This window comes from Limanda limanda, chromosome 14 (assembly GCF_963576545.1).
Source record: "Limanda limanda chromosome 14, fLimLim1.1, whole genome shotgun sequence".
Lineage (NCBI taxonomy): Eukaryota > Metazoa > Chordata > Actinopteri > Pleuronectiformes > Pleuronectidae > Limanda > Limanda limanda.
Window position 1 is genome coordinate 10,324,985 of NC_083649.1, and position 19,223 is coordinate 10,344,207.

Here is a 19,223-nt window from a genome sequence, read left to right on the forward strand (position 1 = left end):
TAACTCAAAAAGCTTCACCGGTCTGGCAGTTTGCACCTGGGGCTCTGTCGGCCTCTTCCTGTTCCAATGAGAGAGATACAGCAATTAATCCTCTTCATAAAAATAAAAGGCAGGCCGCTGGCCTCTTACCCCGAGACTGTCTGGGGTAAGCGTCTGGTTTCCACTCCTCTGTAGCTCAAGAGATTCTGTATCCTCTGGTTGAGGTTTTTAAGATGGCTCCTGATGGCCTGGTGATTCAATCCACCTGTGAGGGACAATCAGAGACACCTGGGAGGGGAGGAGTTCCCTATGAGGATCCTCTGGGGTAGTACCGCCCATCCAACACCTAGCCTCTAGATTGCCTTTGTCTGGCTGTCCTCAGCCATGTGGGGCACTGCTCACAGGCTGGACCATCACAGTGTCATCACAGCGGGTTTCGATGCACAGCCGTGCAGTGAGACAAGCACGCTTCAAATTCTCTGAGGCCCAACAGACCCCTCGTGACCACATTTACATTCACTTGATTTTTATTTAGATCTGCCCCTAATTACACACTCAAATATCAGTCCCCTGAATGTGCCTGATAATTGATCACTTTTGCAGAGGTAATGGAAGTCACCTCTGACCTGTGAGGTCACCAGGCTGATGTAAGCCAACTTCTGCCCCTCCTCACTCTCTTTCCATCGACCCACTGATGAGGCAGGCAGCCAGCTTTCTCTCCTGCATCACCAAGGAAGGGCCTGGCTGCTCCAGCACATCTTCTCTTCCAATCTACCAGAGGAGCGCAAAGGTCTAGCTTCCAGCCCATCTTCTCAAGGAAACCTTCAAGCTCTACAAACTCCTAGTAGCGACTCGATGTCCTGCAGGAGAGCTTCAACCGGCAAGTGAACTGCACAGCTCAACAGGACCGCGACGGCGAACCACATAAAGCCAGCAGACGTCACACAACCGGCAGGACGAATTGCGAATGGAACTGCAACTCCCCTGATATCGTGTTTATAAGTCAAATGAAAGTTGATGTTAGCTAGGCTCTTCACAGGCATGCTCTCTCTGACTCTTTCAGTCTCTGATTAACATTTACACAGACTCCCGCACATCTCTACACCTACTTATCTCCCCACTTCAGAAGAAGAAGAAGGGGGGCTGTTAACTTCTTATATTCATAATAAATGTTTTTTTCTTTCACAAATGTTCTTTCATTAATTAAAGTGAATAGCCAACCTCTTCACTGTCAATAATTCCATAAACCTTCACTGTTCATTATATAATCTTTAATAGTAAATATTGAGATTTCTAATTGAACTAGATCTAAATAAGACTGATCTTAATAACAAACAAATTTGTTATCTTTTCTCTTCTTTGAAGGGTGGTGCCCCGAGGTAACTTTAACAAACTAAAGTTATGATTTAATATTAATATTTTTAATATTAATGTTTTATATTTTATCTTGATAACCACATTTATTGAATGCCTAGAGGCACCCCATTCTATGGTATCACTCCAAACCATTATTGCACACCAGTTCGATCCCAGTTAATACAAATTGGACAAAGAGGAAATTCCATAGATCAAATGAAAAGTGAAAAATTTAGTTCATGTTTTTTCAATAAGCCCTTTTCCCCATTTTCTTTTAGTTAATGCTATGGATTATGTGGATGTTTCTTTCTCGTACATGCTTTCATTGTTCCTCACAAATGGGACCGAAAAAAGGGACAAAATGTAGGATTTAATATGACACACAATGTCACCCTTATATGAGCAATTACAATGTAATATGGCATTCAGTGCAACAAGTTAAAATATACAATTAGAAAATATTTAAAAAGTTACCTACTGTAGATGTATGAATATATAAAACACTTTGACCAGGTCAACATTTCAATAATACACACGTTTTAACAGTAACAAAGAAAATGCTGAGTGTCGAACTTTGTCAAATCTGATTCACTTGAATCTGCTTTTTTCACAAATTGTTGGACCCATATATAAATGATTTAAGTTTTAATTTCAACATGAGATCATTTGGCATACGATTAGATTGAATAAAGAAATCTGCTATATTCCCTAATTCAAATGTGCATTTTATGTATTTTTGCTCTTTGCCGTTGCTAATGCAAACTCTCCTTTAGAATATCTTGTTACCTGGACCATGACCCATATTTACCCTGTGATCCAGAGGTTATGCTGTGACAGAAAGAGAAACAATGAAGGACTAAAGAAACAAAGAGCCCACGTTTTAGCCTGAGACTGAAAAGAGACGACAACATGGTGTAAAGCCCTTTGGCTAGAGTTGCTGACAGGGGATAACCCTTTAAAAAGGCCCCCCTCTCCTGTCCTGTCCACTGCTGCCTCGTGCTCTCTGTCCGCCCCCCAACCCCTGCTTGTCTTTCTCCATACACACTGACCGAGCGGCCGGACTGTTTCCATGCCCCTAAAGACACCTGCTCTCACAAACACAGGGGAGCAGCACCAGCAGCATCTGACCAGCAGCACGAAGGAACGTCCCTGACCTTTGTGACCAGCAGCGTTTTTCACCTCACTCCACCACGAAGACAAGACGAGACTAGACTTTTATCAATTTCCACAAAAAAAAGGTCAGTGGATTCCGATGTGGTGCATGTTGGGATGCGGCCCTAGGGCTTGGATGGACGATGATGGAGTTCTCACACGTCGCTGTCATGGATGCCTGGTCTGCTGTCAGCAATGTTTTTGTGGAATTCAGTGATTGAGCCCTGTCACACGCGTGTTCTCTGCCTGTTGTGTTTGAACAATGCTTTGGACTCTCACAGCACCGGGTTCACTTCACGACTGTTCCATGATCAATGTGTGAAAGGATGGTTATTCAATTGATCTGTCTGAGGGTGTGATGCTGTTTGAGTTTGTTCTTTAAGTTGTATGATTGTTTGTATGTACTTTATTTATAACAGTGTATCAAGAGCATAAATTCAGTTAATTACACGTAAAGTGCCATAAAACTACATCATCAGATATATTGATGATTAATATAAAATAAGAATAAACTGGAGAGCCGGGCTATTAACTGAAAATAGTCAATTGACTTATTTACTAACTTACTTAAATGATTAACTTGTAAATTCCATGATTATAGCTTATTTTCCATAATAATTAAAATTATATGTGACTAAAGGTATGAAAATTAAACATAATGTAAAACTCAACGTCCATGCAAAAAGTATTTAAACAATAAGGGAAAATTGGCACTAAAATTACTTCAGAAAAGCGAAAAGTCCAAAGATGGTTTAGCAAATCATGCTATTTTATTTAAACATATAAAATATTAAAATACCAATACTTTTTAATTGTGTTGAAAAATTTACTTTTCCCTGTCCACCACATGAGCTCATTGTGAAACCTCCAGACGATTTCAATGTCAAAAACCAGAGGCTTCTTTAACTGTTTCTCTCCCGTCAGAGACGTGACCGGAAAACTCACCAGTCCCCGGCCGATCCACTGCAGCAGCACCAACACAACCCAGCGGTCCCATCATGATGGAGAGCGACAGAGAGCTGTCGTCCATGGCTCAGAAGCTGTGGGACAACGATGTCAACAGACTCAAACCAGGAAAAGACTACAGGATCTCCCTGCAGGTGCAACACACACCCATACACACACACACACACACACACACACACACACACACACACACACACACACACACACACACACACACACACAAACACACACACACACACACACAAACACACAAACACACACACACACACACACACACACACACACACACACACACACACACACACTTATGCCTACATCTTTGACCTTTAACCTACCGGGCCCTTAGAACACATCCACAATTTAAACACCATCTTATCACATGCAGACTTTAACATATTAATGTGATTCATGTGAAATAAAGCCCACAAGTATTGTACATTGTGAATTTGCCATGAAAGCTGTTGGTTTATTTTATTAATTGACAAAAATCTGAACAAGAACCTCTGAATAGACAGCAGGAGACTCAGGGTTTTCATGGTCGTACTGTTTGGTTCTGAAATCATATTTAAATCGGCCTAGTGGAAATACATCAATCAAATTTAGCTCAAATTGGATGCAAAACGTCACAAAGAGATCATATCTGGCACATTACACTTGAAACAGGGCACACATACATCCACCAAGTCCCACAAAAAATCCTGAACCATTAATTCTTCCCTAGGAAATCATTGAAGAGGTCAAAAATACTTGTAATGGTAAGGAAAGTAAAAAAAGAAAGTCCTGGATCCACACTGTGATTTCATGGGTTCTTTCTTGTCCCATTCCTCCACCAAGTGTCATGGAAATCAGTTTTTAGGTTTTGCGTCATCCTGTTGACAAACAAAAATAACCAACCAACCAATGACTACAAAGACATACCATTCTTGCTGAAGGTGATGATGATGATGTTTTTATGGGGAAACCTATAATATTTGTTGGATGTTGTTTGACTGCTTCTCTCTCTGCCTCAGGGCAAAGCTGACAACATGTCCATGAACAACGACAACAACGATGGAGCGGGATATCCTCTGTTTACATTTGTTGACGAGAGCATTTTCAAAAAGGAGACCTTTCTGGGTAAGTGGGCAGAGGGATATTCTCGGGGTTGAGTACTTTTTATTTCTAATTGTTTGACTTTATGCAGAGTGAGCCATCTTTCCTTGAGCCCTAATACTCAGTGTGTGTCTTCTGTGGAACAATGCAGCCACCAACTGGATTCCTGTGGAAGTGGCACCAGCCTGCTGCGGCTGCCTCTTACACAACTGACTTAAAAAATGTCCCATTTTGCCAGTTTGACACTATCCTCCTCGTCATCTCCCTTCAGAGTAAAGCCTTTTTTATACACTCATAATCTCCTTATGACGAACAGCGGCGCGTTGCGTAATCACAGAGCATGCAGAGTTCACAGAGACACGCTCCTCTGGAACCACTGGCTTCTCATTCAAGTCTTCCTCTGCAGCGATAAGTGCTGAGGCTGAGACACACGTTCCTCTGTGATGATTCTCGTCACAGATTCACGTCGTGCACGGTGATGGAGAGAGTTCCACGGGGAGTTGAGTTATGTAAGAGACGGTATGAAGAGTTCAGTCTGAGGCTGACGTCTGCTAGAAAAAAGGGGAGGATTCCTCCCTCTGTGCTACTTATGTATTTGCTCTTGTTCATGCGACCTGGTTAAAGAGCAGGTGCATCTTTTTCATGAATCTCAACAGGTTTTGTGCTTTAAATCCAGGAGTTTCAAACGGTTTGTGAATTAGAATTAAAATTAAAAAGCTTCATTGTCATTGCATCACAAAATTTGTTTTGTAGCAACTAAAATTGATACATACACACACATTTTACTGCACACACATCTGTCCACATTCACAATTAATAAAATAAAGAATCAAAGAAATTATGTCAGCTTACAAACACTATATCTGGAGACGTATACAGGTTTGTCAGATCATCCACAAAGACCAATCAGGAAGAGTGACTCGTTTTCAGATCCTTCTCTGTTGATGCATTGCTATGATTGATTTTATCATCCATTGTCTGAGACTGTACAAAAATCAGTGTTTGAGGAGTGTGTGTGTGTGTTTTCTTTCATCAGCCTTTATTTCCCTGCTGGATAACTACGTGAGTGACACTGGCGAGCCAGAAATTGTAACCCCCGAGGAGGTGGCAGAAAACCACAAGTTCCTGGACTCCATCATTCAGACTCCCACCATGAAGGTAGCTCCCCATACTCCTGTACCTCATGAAGGCCCATCTCCCCACCCACCCATCCATCCAACCACACATCCATCAACCCACACAGCCATCCAACCATCCAACCATCCAACCATCCAACCATCCACCCACCCATCCACCCACCCATCCATCCAACCATCCAACCATCCATCCTTTAATGGTCACAACGGAGTGGGGGTGTTATAAAGATAAATATAACCATAATTTAACATAAGATATAGCAGGAGGGTTTGATTCTGAAGAACAGCTCATGCTAAACACTTCACAGTTGACACTCCACTTCCCAGAATCCTCAGCAACAAACCCGCCAAGTTTGAAGTCAGTAGAGAAAGTTGAAGGTGCACAGAGATTTTGTACATGTTGTCCAAAATGTAAAACTGTCATGGCAACAAACACAGCAAAGGACAACAGTGCAATGTTTGATTTGTAAAATAAGATTTCATTGAAAACCCTTTCCTTGTTTGCAGCTAGCCCATAAATACCTGGTAGAGAAGAACCTCTCTCCTGCGGATACGACAAAATTCAAGGAGCAGCTGTACAGGATCTGGTTTGAACTCTATGCCAGGAGGGGATCCAGCAGGTGGGTGGAATCTGGCACCGAACCTAAACATACAGTAACTTCAACCGTGGAATCTGGCACGGTCATGGTAGCTGTCCTAACGCTGAGAAACTGTAACACATCCAGTTAGCATTGCGCCAAGATGACTGAAGATGATGCTGGTGTTTATCTGCAGCATGTTCAGGATGGAAGCTGCAACTTCTCGACTTTGTTAAACTGGCCCTTTTAAACAATGCTAAGCTGCAGAGTTCAGAGATGCAAGGGGGCAAGATCCTTCAGGGGAGAAAATATCTCATCATTGCATTGAGGGTGAATGGGACATCAGCATGAATGAGTTTGTGGTGTGATGTTCTCCTCTCCGTCTCCCACCAGGCCGGACTCCTCGGGGTTCGAACACGTGTTTGTTGGAGAGACGAGAGGAGGCCGGACTGTGATTGGCTTTCACAACTGGATCCAGCTCTACCTGCAGGAGAAGCTGGGACACATCGATTACAAAGGCTACAGCGTCACGGCACATTCACCCCAGGTACGCTGTGTGGGTTTTTTAATCAGTATGGTCAAATTAAAGGCGCCAGGAGTAATCTATGACACATCGTAAATGATACATACGCATGTTAATGATTCAACAAGTGGGAGAAACCAGTTTATGTCTTCTACAACCTTCTCAAAAGCCAAATCATGAATTCCCTGGCAACACCACCATCTGTATTTGACACCTCACTCTCCTCTCTTTTCTTTTTCTTCTCCTCTACTCCCACAAGTTGACTCTCGCTCATTGTGATCTCATCATTGTTCTTGCACTCTGATGAGAAACTTCACATTCTGCTGCGGCCATGTTCCCTCTCTCTCGCCTCTTGCTCAGCAGCTTTGTGGATGTGTTTTTCTATTTGTTGTTTTTAGGTCACTCAGGGTACCTGTGTGTGTTCTTAAAGCTTTAAGCTGTGTATTATTATGCTTATGTTCAGGGTTATTATCCAATAATTACTCTTTAATAACTATAAACGTAGTCAAATTACACTTGTAATAATATGATTTTAGTCAGAAGTTCAGGTTTAATTATTTGAGATGACTTATTTTAGACATAAGTATCTTTTCTTTAAACACAGAAAAGCGTAGCATAGTTTTCATATCTATTTTTGTGATGGGATATGAAAATACAACTTTCATAGTACAATGCAGTATAGTACAAGACAAAGTATGTACATAGAATACTGGATATAAGGGATTTATGATGTGCTTATCAAGCTTTTTGTATCCAAGTTATGTCTAAATGGAGTCCCATATACACCAGCAGAAAGTAGATGAAAGATGATTCATAATAACATATATAAATATTTATTGCAAGAAGAAAATATGACAAACTGAGTTAAAATAATCAGGTAAAGTTTCTAAATTATAATTTTCCCTCCTCCTGCTAGTTGCAAATGTTCTTTCTCTCTGCTACGACTAATAACGCTGACCCTGCAAAGTCACATTCCTCTCACTGTCACTTCTCTCACTGCAGCCTGACGAGAACAAACACATCCTGGCTCTTCAGTTCAGCTGGAAGAACGGCATAAAGCCCAAGGGCAGCATCTTCGTCGGCGTCAGTCCCGAGTTCGAGTTCGCCCTCTACACCCTCTGTTTCCTCACCTCGCCCAATGAGCGCGTCAAGGTCCAGTTCAGTTTGTACGATGTGGAGATCGTTTGCCACCACTACAACCAAAAGCACATAGGCACCACCTACCCTGTGCTCCTCAAGTACCAGAACCTTTAGTAACCCGACCTGGAAATCAATTTGCATCACACAAAAAATGTCATAGGTATTGTTGTTGCCTTTTTATTTTAGATAAAGATACAATAAAACCTTACAAGACCCACTTGCATTCAACTTTTGTTTTTTTTATTGAGAATGTGACGAAGAATATTTGAAGCTTTGAAGAGCCAATATAGATGTTGGTGAGTTTCTCTGAACAATGTATGATGAGTCTGAATGTTATTATTGACCTCGGTCAGATTGGACATCCTAGGTGCAAACCCCACAGTGCAATTATCTCCTTACCATGATTTGGTCTACAGTTTGATGCAATACATATATATATGCAATGTACCTCATAGGAGTACTGGCAAGTCCATAATCTCATCGGTTCATACCTATTGAAAAAGGCTATGATAAGGTTTTTAAAGTTTAGAAACTGAACAGCAGAACCATCCTATTATTAACAAATATAACTATTATTATTATTATAGGCCTGACTATTGCTTTATGTGACACTGAAGCTGTTATTATTTCACCTACATTCAGAAGGGGGCGCTGGAGAGTTTGTTTTGGCCATTGACGTCATGGCTTTGATGAGCAGGAGCCTATCATGTTAACGTGATTATACTAGACACAGGTTGATATAAGTTTCAAAATAAAAGCATCAGAGCAATCCTATTAAACAAAACTGACAGTTGTTCTTACTGGGATCGAGAATATTGAATAGTGCTACATGTGTGGCACCTTTATGAATGCATCACAAATTACAGATATTAAAGCTGGTAAGTTTTTAAAAGGAGTATTTTTTCGCATCTTCCACTGTATCAGATACTATATTCTTGATGTGATACAAAAACTTCAGTATGCTGTTTTCCTCTTTTGAATCATTTTAAAAAGGGAATCAGAAATACTTTATTGATCCCTCCAGGGATACACCATTTACTTACTGCCACTTTTTCACTGTTGTTTTAGTTTCTCCGTCTCATTCAACCTGCTTATTTTTATTCTCATTTTATTGATATTTACTATCAGACATTGGTTCTGCATCACTCGGTACACACTTTAATTTACAGAGACATATACTTTTATTTGTATTATCTCCTATATTCCCAGACTCGAAAATATTCCATCCTATTTAAAATACCGAAGAAGCTGAAAAATAATTTGTAGAAATACAGTGCACAAATCAAAAAACTGAATAAAATATAATAATGTGGGATTCTGTACATTTCTAAGAATAATATAAGTAATAATAAGTGTTAATAAGGGATACATCATTTACTTACTGCCACTTTTCCACTGTTTTTTTAGTTTTTCCGTCTCATTCAACTTGCTTATTTTTATTCATTTCATAGATATTTACTATCAGACATTGGTTCTGCATTACTCGGTACACACTTTAATTTACATACACATATACTTTTATTTGTATTATCTCTATATTCCATCTTATTTTCTTTTTTTTTACATATGTTTATTAGTTTTCCAACAGGTAATACAACACAAAACAAAACAAAAACAAGACAAACATTTGGCTCACACACATATTCAAATCCATACAGGCAGAAGATTCAGGGGTCACGTCCTATACAAGTACGAAAAAATTAAAAACAGATGAGTAAAATAAAAGTATACAGAAATAAAAGTAAATCAATTAAATGGTAAAACAGAGTGCCTCTTTTGAGGCAGAGCATTCTGAGCTATGATACAAACCCTCTTGTGAGAATGGTGGAAACATTCAGACCAACATATGACAGAAAGGGTTCCCATGTTTTACGAAAGGCTATTCCATCTTATTTAAAATACCGAAGAAACTGAAAAATAATTTTTAAAATTACAGTGCACAAATCAAAAAACTGAATATAATATAATAATGTGTGATTCTGTACATTTCTAAGAATAATATAAGTAATAATAAGTGTTAATAAGGGATACATCATTTACTTACTGCCACTTTTCCACTGTTGTTTTAGTTTCTCCGTCTCATTCAACTTGCTTATTTTTATTCTCATTTCATAGATATTTACTATCAGACATTGGTTCTGCATTACTCGGTACACACTTTAATTTACATACACATATACTTTTATTTGTATTATCTCTATATTCCATCTTATTTAAAATACCGAAGTGAATACCAACTGAAAAATAATTTTTAAAATTACAGTGCACAAAAAAATATAATATAATAATGTGTGATTCTTAACATTTCAAATAATAACATAAGTAATAATAAGTGTGTTGTCTTTTACTTTGAAACCGGAAGATCGTCCCCTCCCTTGTCAGTGGTGTGGTCGCTGCAGGAAGGAGAAGAAGAAGAAGAAGAAGAAGGAGAAGCTTCTTCTCTCTGAGGACGATTCACTTCCCTCTTTGCTCTTTATATAACTCCTCTGGTTCCCTCTCGGCTTCTCTCTGCCTGTGGTCGACGACGAGCTGTTCTCAGCGGAATGGCCGAACCCGGCGCCAGATACCAGCAGGTAGGAGCAAACAACACAACTCACACAACGTCAACACGTTTTAAACCTTCGAGTTGACGTCGGTGATCGGAGCAGGTTGAAGAAGACATGTGTGGAGCTGTCATGTCGGTGTCGCCGTCACCAACACGACGCTTTCTTCTCAGGGTTCATTTTTATCCCGAGTTTACGTCAAGTTTGTCTCCGAGGACATCGTTGTTTTCAGGTGTTAGCATGCTAGCTGCAGCTAACGCCTCTGTGCTAGCTAGCTGTTTAGCTAACTTGGTATTTAGTGTTAAGTTACACGTGAACATGATGTAATGGAATATACTGGTAAAAAGTACAAAAGTAAAAATATTGATTTAATGCAATGTATATATATATATTTTTATAAATAAAATAATTGGATTATTGCAGTGTAATAAAATACACAGTAAGTAAAAGTATAATAAAATAAAAAACTAGCTGTTATAAGAAAAAGTATTAGATTAATGCCATGTAATAAAAACACTGTGATAAGTAAAAGTATTGAATTAATAGAATTTAATAAATTACACTGTGATAAGTAAAAATATTGAAGTTATACAATGCAATAAAATACACTATGATAAGTAAACGCATTGAATTAAAACAATGTAATAAAATAGACAGTGATAAGTGAGAGTTGGAAATTTGAATAATGACAAATTATGTGATATGTGAAGGTATTAAATTAATTCAATTTAAATAGTTACACTGTGATAAGCAATGAGTATTTACTGAATGCATAACATGAATCCGACTGTAATAAGTTAATATAATAAATTAATATATTGTAATGTAAAGTCTGAATCTCCAAGACTTTGTTTACAAAGTCTTAGATAAAGCAGGCACTAAATGATATGTAAATAGTTCCAATATATTGGACTTAAAAGTTTAGTTGATGAGTTGAGGTATAAGGTAGCATTAAATATAAATACTCAAATAAAGAACAAGTACCTCATAATTGCACTAACGTACAACACTTACTAATAAATACTACCCACATCCATGTTTACTTGTTGGATATCACATGATGCACAGCAGTGGGCGTGTTCCCTGGTCATCTAGCTTAACCTCCAAATCTGCCAGCTGACCTGCTTACTGTTACTGGAGCAGACAGTCCTTATTATAAGTCTGCTCATGTGACTGATTGCAGTCATAATTAATGTGCAGACCCAATACAGAGCGCGCTGGTATAAAGCCAGTTAATGTTGAAGGTGTTGGCAGCAAGTCCATGTTTTTTTACCTGTGCTTTTTATGTAATTTACATCTTCACTGTACTACAATGACCATGTTCTCAGCCCAAAAAAATGGTTGGCGACTCATAAAAACACAGACTTTGTGATAAAGAGGTTCCTGAAATCCTTTAAGCCCTAAATGGTTCCAGGAGAGGAGTTTACAAATGGTTTTCTCGGGCTTTATCTCAGGGAATGAAAAGTAACAGTCTATTTTAGTGCTTCCTAAAAGGAACAAGTTATTTTCCAGAGGATTTACCCTGAAAGAAATGCGTTATACTAACAAGAGTAAATATCAAGTCTGTGCTCTTTTATGATTGAGATGGATGATGTTATAAATCCTCCATGTTATATATTTTTGCTTTTATAAGTTAATCTCAAACACACCATAAATACAAAATACATAAATGAAATGTAAAAGTATGTGTGGGGTGTGGTAGTAACCAGCAAGGCTCATATGACAACCACACCCAAAAGATTTATAAAATATATAAATACAAGAACTCACAAAATCATCTGTACAGGTTGTTAATTATCTTTTAATAATTATGCCGTTTTGTTTCCAAAATAATGTCTCAGACAAATTGATTAGTTTTACACATGGATTCACTGGAAATTTAAGTTAATTAATTACAATGAATTACTTGAAGGTGGAGTTTCTGTTTCTATTCAATCATGTGGGTTTATTGCTGCATATCTTTCTAAGAGTTTGTAGTAAACCACAGGACGTGTTACCCACACCAAAGGGAAAACAAAGGTGTTGTTAACCTGTAATTTACACCTCCGTAACTGCATTGGTGCAGACTTGCTATTTGGGATTCAGTGTGCTGTGTTGGAAAATTAGCTGAGATGAGTGTTAATGGATTAAATGTGCTTGGTTGTTTAATTTGTGCGTAGGAGAAGCTGAGGTGACCAACAAAGTTGTGGGTTTTTTAATCGATTGGGCCGCTAATGTGCTTTTAATGAGACACAGAGAAACTGGTCAGGGCTCATTTCTTCTTTCTAATGTTAGAATGTTCTTGTAAAACTTGATTTGGTTTCAGTTTTATTCCTCTTCTCTGATCAGTTGAGGCTTCATGTTTAAGCTATTTTGCAATAATCATCAAACTATCGTCAGGCAATGTGAAGCGCCTTTGTTTAAAATAATCTATTGTTAAATGGAAAGCACCCAGTGCTGACACAAGTGCAATTAGCCTTAGATAAACAAGGAAGTGTTTTGTTTTTTTTACCTCCCCCAGCTGCCCAATGAGGAGGACCCAGAAGAGAGTCCACAGGTAGCAGCTGAAGCTCCTCCCCCGTACAGCAGCGTCACCGAGGGCAATGCTGGTAAGACCACAACTCTTCAGGATGTTTCTCTGGTGCTGATGTCGTAAACAATGGTGTCACATTTAGGACTTGTTTGGTTTTTCAATTAAATCTTACTTCTCTGTTTGCAGCTTCTCAAATTTGATAATTTTTTGCCTTTTTTAGTATATGCATATATGTGACGTAAATTCAATATCTTTGGGTTTTGTCTGACAAAAGAAACCATTTGAAAACATCTCAAAGTTTGAGAAATTGCAACAGGCATTTTTCACTTTTCTGACAATATACAGTTATTGCAGATAACATTCGGCCAACTTGTTACTAATGCTTCTGTCCTTTTGTTTTTGATGTTGCTGTTTCTGCATCAGCCTTCTTTGACTACAAGGAAGACGGTGCTTTCCCCAAGCCTCCATCATACAATGTAGCCACTACGCTACCCTCCTACGATGAAGCAGAAAGAACCAAAGCTGAGACGACTGTTCCACTGGTAACCGGAAGAGTGAGCGTCTCACTTATTATTTTCCTTTGAGCAAGTGGTAACATTTTCACTGTATTCGTAAACGGTTGCTCAGAGATTTCTTGTATTGGGGAGCAGGAAATGCTTAGTGTCTAACCACAGAACGTTCTTTTGATTAGTCTTTGGAATGTACTTCACTTATCTGGTTGTGTAACTGTCTTTTCTGCATGAGTCGCTGGCAGCTTTTGTTGCCGTTTTGAGCAACTGCAGATACTCAGTCATTTAAAAACAGATCTTATCATTCCGATTCAAGGCCACTCAGTCTTTTTGCAAAGAACAAAATCTGTCGTGCTGCCAGACTCAAAAATATGCTTTCGGCTCCCACAAGCCCTGAATTACAGAGTGTTCACCTGAGTTGGTTCCCTACAAAATGTGACTTAATATTGTTATGACAACTAATAAGTGGAGGGAGCTTCTGAAGAAAATAGGGGTCTTAAAAAGTAAAACATTGACTTCAATTCTTAATAAAAAGAGATCTAAATTCTCAAAGGTTTTATTTACAAAGGTCTTGATTTTGTTCTCCTAACTGTTGTAAACGGTAACATTAGCGAGAAGGTATAAACCTGTAAACCAAAAGTGAAACTGTTGTGACAGTGGACTGTGCGAGAGACGTTTTCGTCAACATCCTCAGACCTGTTGCAGGCAGGGAAACTGCTGACAAAACTATAATATTAATGTCTAATAATTAATTTACCTAATAAATAAAAGAAGGCCTTCAAGTTTTTACTGGCCTTCCCTCATGTTTCAGCTTATTTGAATGAGAGAACGTTATTATAATTGCAGTCTTGGTGTTTATCTCTATCACCGCGTGATTCCATGCTGTTTCTACAAATTACTAATCAACCTTTATTTCTATATTCATCTTGAATTCTCAAAAGTTAATGCTAAGTAATATATTATATTTGAAATTGGACACAGATGTGTCAAAGCTCTGATGACAGCTTTGCTTTTATTGGAATGTATGTTTTGAAACCTGTAACTGCAGTTCTCCCTTTGTTTACCGAAGGCAAAGTACAATTTGTCCCGTACAGAGTGCAGGTTTATCAGAAGTAGCTCACACACACAAACGCAATATCTGTCTCTTTCTGTGTCTGTGAGCAGCAGAAATTCAAACATCTTCGGTAGAAAGCTTGTTCTGAAAAAAATGCTGTTTCTGTTCAAGTCCATCGAGACAATATAAACATCCCAACTTCTGGGAATAAGAAAAGACAGCTAATCTCTGACCACTAGTGGCCACTGTGATGCATTACTGCATGTGGGGCCACTGTGTTTGATTGTTGGTGTTGTGTTTCTCTGCCACACACTGCCGTGCGCTCAGCAGCAGCCTCAGCACAGGGAACGCCTGGAGACTCTTGATGATGTAATTCGCAGTTCACTGGAGGTAACTGAGAGGAGTGGGAGGAGAGTGTATTTGGTCCTGGTTTGGTGTGATGTGAAGACGCAGACGTACCCACAGTGTTTATGTATTTAGTTCCCCACCTTTTCTCGTATGTTTGTGTACTTAGAGTGTTAGCGAGTGCTTAGTTGATAGTTAAACAGTTGTCCTGTTATCCTGCTTTGTATTTCACTGACTCCAGACCTCTGGTTGAAGTGACAGTGAATAGTCATTCAATAGGATTGCTGTGTTGTGATGTTTCCATTGGTCTGTTAGATGTTTGTGTTGTTCAACATCTAGTGTCAGCAGAACTTGCTCTCCACTCTCCACCTTGTGTTGTACTGTGTTGTAACTTGAATATATCGTTGTGAATTAGATAAAATAAGACATAGTTTATCCAAAGGATTGATTTGATTGAGCAGGACATACAAGAGAGTGTAAAGCTCTGCTGCTGCCCTCGGAAAGACTGTTGAAGTGTAGCTGACTTTTTTTTTCTCCTTCCTCTCGCTTCCTCCATCAGGATGAAGACTTTGTGACCAGAGACGACTTTGAAGATGCCGATCAGCTGAGAATAGGAAATGACGGCATCTTCATGCTCACTTTCTTCAGTAAGTTAACAATCTACTCGTACCTGTTTTTCTCTATAGCTGCTTTCACACACGCGCTGAAGTCTGGACATTTTCATGACATTTTCCGGAGGGGTTGTATGTAAGAAGGCAACTGTCCGAGTCTGTTGCTCTTGAAACTTTCCGGATCTTTTCCTGCCAGGAAAATGTCTGGACTCAACTTTCCGTACGTTCGTGTCAGTATTAGTAATTTTGAGTTCGTTTTTTTATCTAATCTAGTTCTTCTCTCCTCCTTTGTGCTGAAGTTATCTTATTTGTTTATTGTTTAATTTATTTATTTTTTACCAATGAAAAGAGTAATTATATAACCTGTCTTTCCTGTTTATTTTCTGCTGACATGCATCACTTTTTTTCCCTTCTTTCCAGTGGCATTCCTCTTCAACTGGATCGGTTTCTTCCTGTCTTTCTGTCTGACCACGTCCGCAGCCGGCCGCTACGGAGCCATCTCAGGCTTTGGCCTCTCTCTCATCAAATGGATCCTCATCGTCCGGGTATGAGCCCACACATGCACACACACATACACACAAACACACACATACACACACTCATTCAAAGACATAAAATGTGGTTTTATGTACGCACAAACAACAAAAGCCCCAAACACCACTCTGGTATTTTGATGTTGTTTCTGTTGTGGCTGGCTGGTTGGCACTTTGCTGTTTCCTCAAAGGTTTCTTGCCGCTTTCCTCATTCAGTTTTAAAATGCAGGACTCATTTGAGTGAAACCAGTGTAAGCCATATTTATTGTAACCCATCATTTCTGTCGTTCTGTTGGTTTCTAGTTCTCCACATACTTCCCCGGTTACTTTGATGGACAGTACTGGCTGTGGTGGGTGTTCCTGGTGTTGGGTAAGTAGCCAACTTCTGCATTTAAATAAAATGGGGACTCAAATTTTCTGTTTTGCTTGCGACACATTTGTGTTCTCTTGAACATCATGTGTTGTGTGAACATATATAATGGAGTAGTTACAGCAGGATAGTTGATTTTACCATTGATCGTAGAGGCGTTTCTCCTTTCAGAAGTATTTCACCAGCTTTTAAACATATTCGGCCATTTTGCAGTTTCCCTGCAGGAGGTAGAGGAAACCAAAGCTGAAGTTGAGTGGGACAGAAACACAGATGCTCAGCTTTCCCTGGGTCTGCTGGATGACTAATTACTGTTTGCTTACACGTCTGCCTTATCAAAAACAACAGAACAGACCAGTGTCAGATTTACAGCTGGTTGAGTTTCCACCAAAGTGACAAGTAATACAGGATTAAATTATTCAACTTCATTTATTAGTTTTTTTTGGGAGTCAGAATCAACTTATATTCTGTATTTACATCTTGCACATTTCCTTATTTGAAATATAGAAGCAGATATTTCATATTGCAGTTGTTCATCTTGTGAATTATTCTTTAATGCCTTTCCAAAGCCTTAAACTGTCCCACTTGCAAGTCAGCTTACATTTCTCCCTAAATAAAGACCAACTTTAAAGTAAAAGTCACTGTTCTGTATCAGAATCCAATATATTGAACTGAGAGTCTTCGCTAACCTCAGTGTGTCGTTGTTACTCAATCGGTCACATGTTGCCAAAAAAGTTCACTGTGCCATGTTGAACCAAAGTCTGCATCCACCTGATGTAACTCTGTGTACACGACAAGTGAATGTGAGCTGTTCAAAATGCCTGCAAGAGTTAGCTCGTTCTTAAATTTAGCTTTGTACAATTATAGCTTGTGATTTATTAGTTGTGTTTCTTTTACCACGGTTTATATGAGTCACTGGGCCACTAAATATGTGTGTTGCTTACTGTTGCACTCATTTGTACTGTTGGGCTCACCATCACATTTCTTTGCTCTTCAGGATTTTTGCTCTTCCTGCGTGGGTTCATCAACTATGCCAGAATCCGCAAGATGGCCGACACCTTCGCCACCCTGCCACGCACCCGAGTCCTCTTCATCTACTAGTCCCACAATCCCCCCCCCCCCCCCTCTTTCACTGAGGCCCACTGTCTGGCTCAATTCAATCAAAACAGTAGAAAGGAATCTTTTTTCCTTTGCTTGACATAATTTGGACAATATGTCTATTGTCCCCCTTTGGTGTAAATTAGTGAACGCTGAGAAATCTGTAAAACCCATCAGTTGTTAGTGGTGAACTGTTAAGTGCTATTTGCAGTTTTGAAGTATGTGATGTATACATTTAATGCCTTATTTACTATTTTACAATCCGTTGGTAGCAGCTGCACGCACTGTCTCCCTGTTTAACCACCAGGGGGCAGGCTTGTTTTTATTATCTTTTCCACTGGTCTTCAACATCATGAAGTCATTTGTTCAGAGGGGCCAGTGAGCAATTTTGAAGTTATGGGTTGATATACACAATATTAAATAATATATTTCAAGTATCATTATGTTGTGATTTTACATTCCTGCCCAATACTTATTGTGTGTGAAATAGAAAATAATTCAGGTAATACACGGTGGAAAAGGGATAATATTGGCTGTTTTTGGGTTCAGGAGCTAATATAGTTGAGGGCCACTTGTTCAGAAGATCAGGGGGTCGGGTTTCCCGTAAAGCATTGTTTCCTTGTGTATTTATGCTTTGTCTATGCACTCACTGTAACCAGGAATCATTAATTACCTAACATGTATTTCATCTGAAGCATAAAGGTGCAGTGATGGCCAGTGTGGTCACTGCCTTGCTCAACGGATGGAACTAGCTGATAGTCTGTGACAGGTTTCACATGTGCAATTACATAGTTTTCGTCAAAAACAAATGATTCCAACTCTTACTCTTATTGGCACCCCACTGGTTTCCAATGTGGAAAATAACAATGTATCACTAGATGTGAATTGGAAACTCTGGCCTGTTCAGAACAAAGTTTACAAATTAATTTAGAGCAGAGAGTTTTATTTTCTTTTACGTAGCAGTGAAACATTCAGAGTCGTTATTTTTATGTTAACCCTCGTTCTAATTTCAGGATTGTTTTTATTGCGAGAATTGTATGTATCTGGCTTGGAACATGTTTGGAATTAAACTGGAAAAGTACACGTTGGTGCCGAGACCTTTATTTCGGGATGAAGGATCCCACTTCCTCTCTGTACTTCCTCGAGATTTATATAACCTTATCAATTACATAGATACATTTCAGCCCAGTTGTTTTAATGTGGTCTTACTTTTAACCCAAGTGTCTAAATAGGAAAGTTGTATGAGTTATTAGAGATGTAGTGGATAATAAATTATAGAACAGGGTTATCAGAAATATACTTTTCAGTATTTTATGTTTACAATTATACAATCTCTGGTTTGGTGTGTAGAGGGTTAAAAGCAGAGAGAGAGAAAGCCTCCCTGACCATGATCTTCACTTACTGATCTGAGACATATTTTTAAGCTGTGCTAATTTTAACACGAGACTTATGCGTGTGGAAATCTACATGATTTACAGTCAGTGGCTAATTATACGTGTCGGCAGTGTTTTTTCTTTTCTTCTTGCAGTTGGGACAGGAAGTAAAGGTCACCTCACCTGGAAGACATGTCACAGCAACTGTCTTCGGTTTCACTGGAAACGTTCAGTGTCACATCACCTCTCAGGCCTCCCCCCACATGATCATAGCTGGATAATGGCCTCTAGTGGTGCTCAGCGGAAGCGACATTGACTCAGTTCATCTTTCACAGGTCACAAGGGGTAAAATGTCA

General features: G+C 39.1%; 2 protein-coding genes across 3 annotated transcripts; both read left to right on the forward strand.

Moving 5' to 3' along the window:
• The first annotated feature begins 3,485 nt into the window (after nt 1-3,485).
• On the forward strand, nt 3,486-8,036 carry endou2 (endonuclease, polyU-specific 2). The gene is made up of 6 exons (XM_061086576.1): nt 3,486-3,587; nt 4,464-4,569; nt 5,582-5,703; nt 6,189-6,301; nt 6,653-6,806; nt 7,785-8,036. The coding sequence occupies exons 1-6, from the start codon at nt 3,486-3,488 to the stop codon at nt 8,034-8,036; spliced, it is 849 nt and encodes a 282-aa protein (XP_060942559.1).
• Nucleotides 8,037-10,295: 2,259 nt separating this feature from the next.
• LOC133019318 (NEDD4 family-interacting protein 1-like) lies at nt 10,296-18,577 on the forward strand. 2 transcript variants are annotated; one of them, XM_061085748.1, is made up of 7 exons: nt 10,296-10,495; nt 12,966-13,053; nt 13,401-13,531; nt 15,445-15,532; nt 15,917-16,041; nt 16,333-16,399; nt 17,394-18,577. In XM_061085748.1, the coding sequence occupies exons 1-7, from the start codon at nt 10,466-10,468 to the stop codon at nt 17,495-17,497; spliced, it is 633 nt and encodes a 210-aa protein (XP_060941731.1). In that variant the 5' UTR covers nt 10,296-10,465; the 3' UTR covers nt 17,498-18,577. The 2 variants fall into 2 exon arrangements, with proteins under 2 accessions (XP_060941731.1, XP_060941732.1); XM_061085749.1 differs by having other exon boundaries at nt 13,401-13,519.
• Nucleotides 18,578-19,223: the final 646 nt, after the last annotated feature.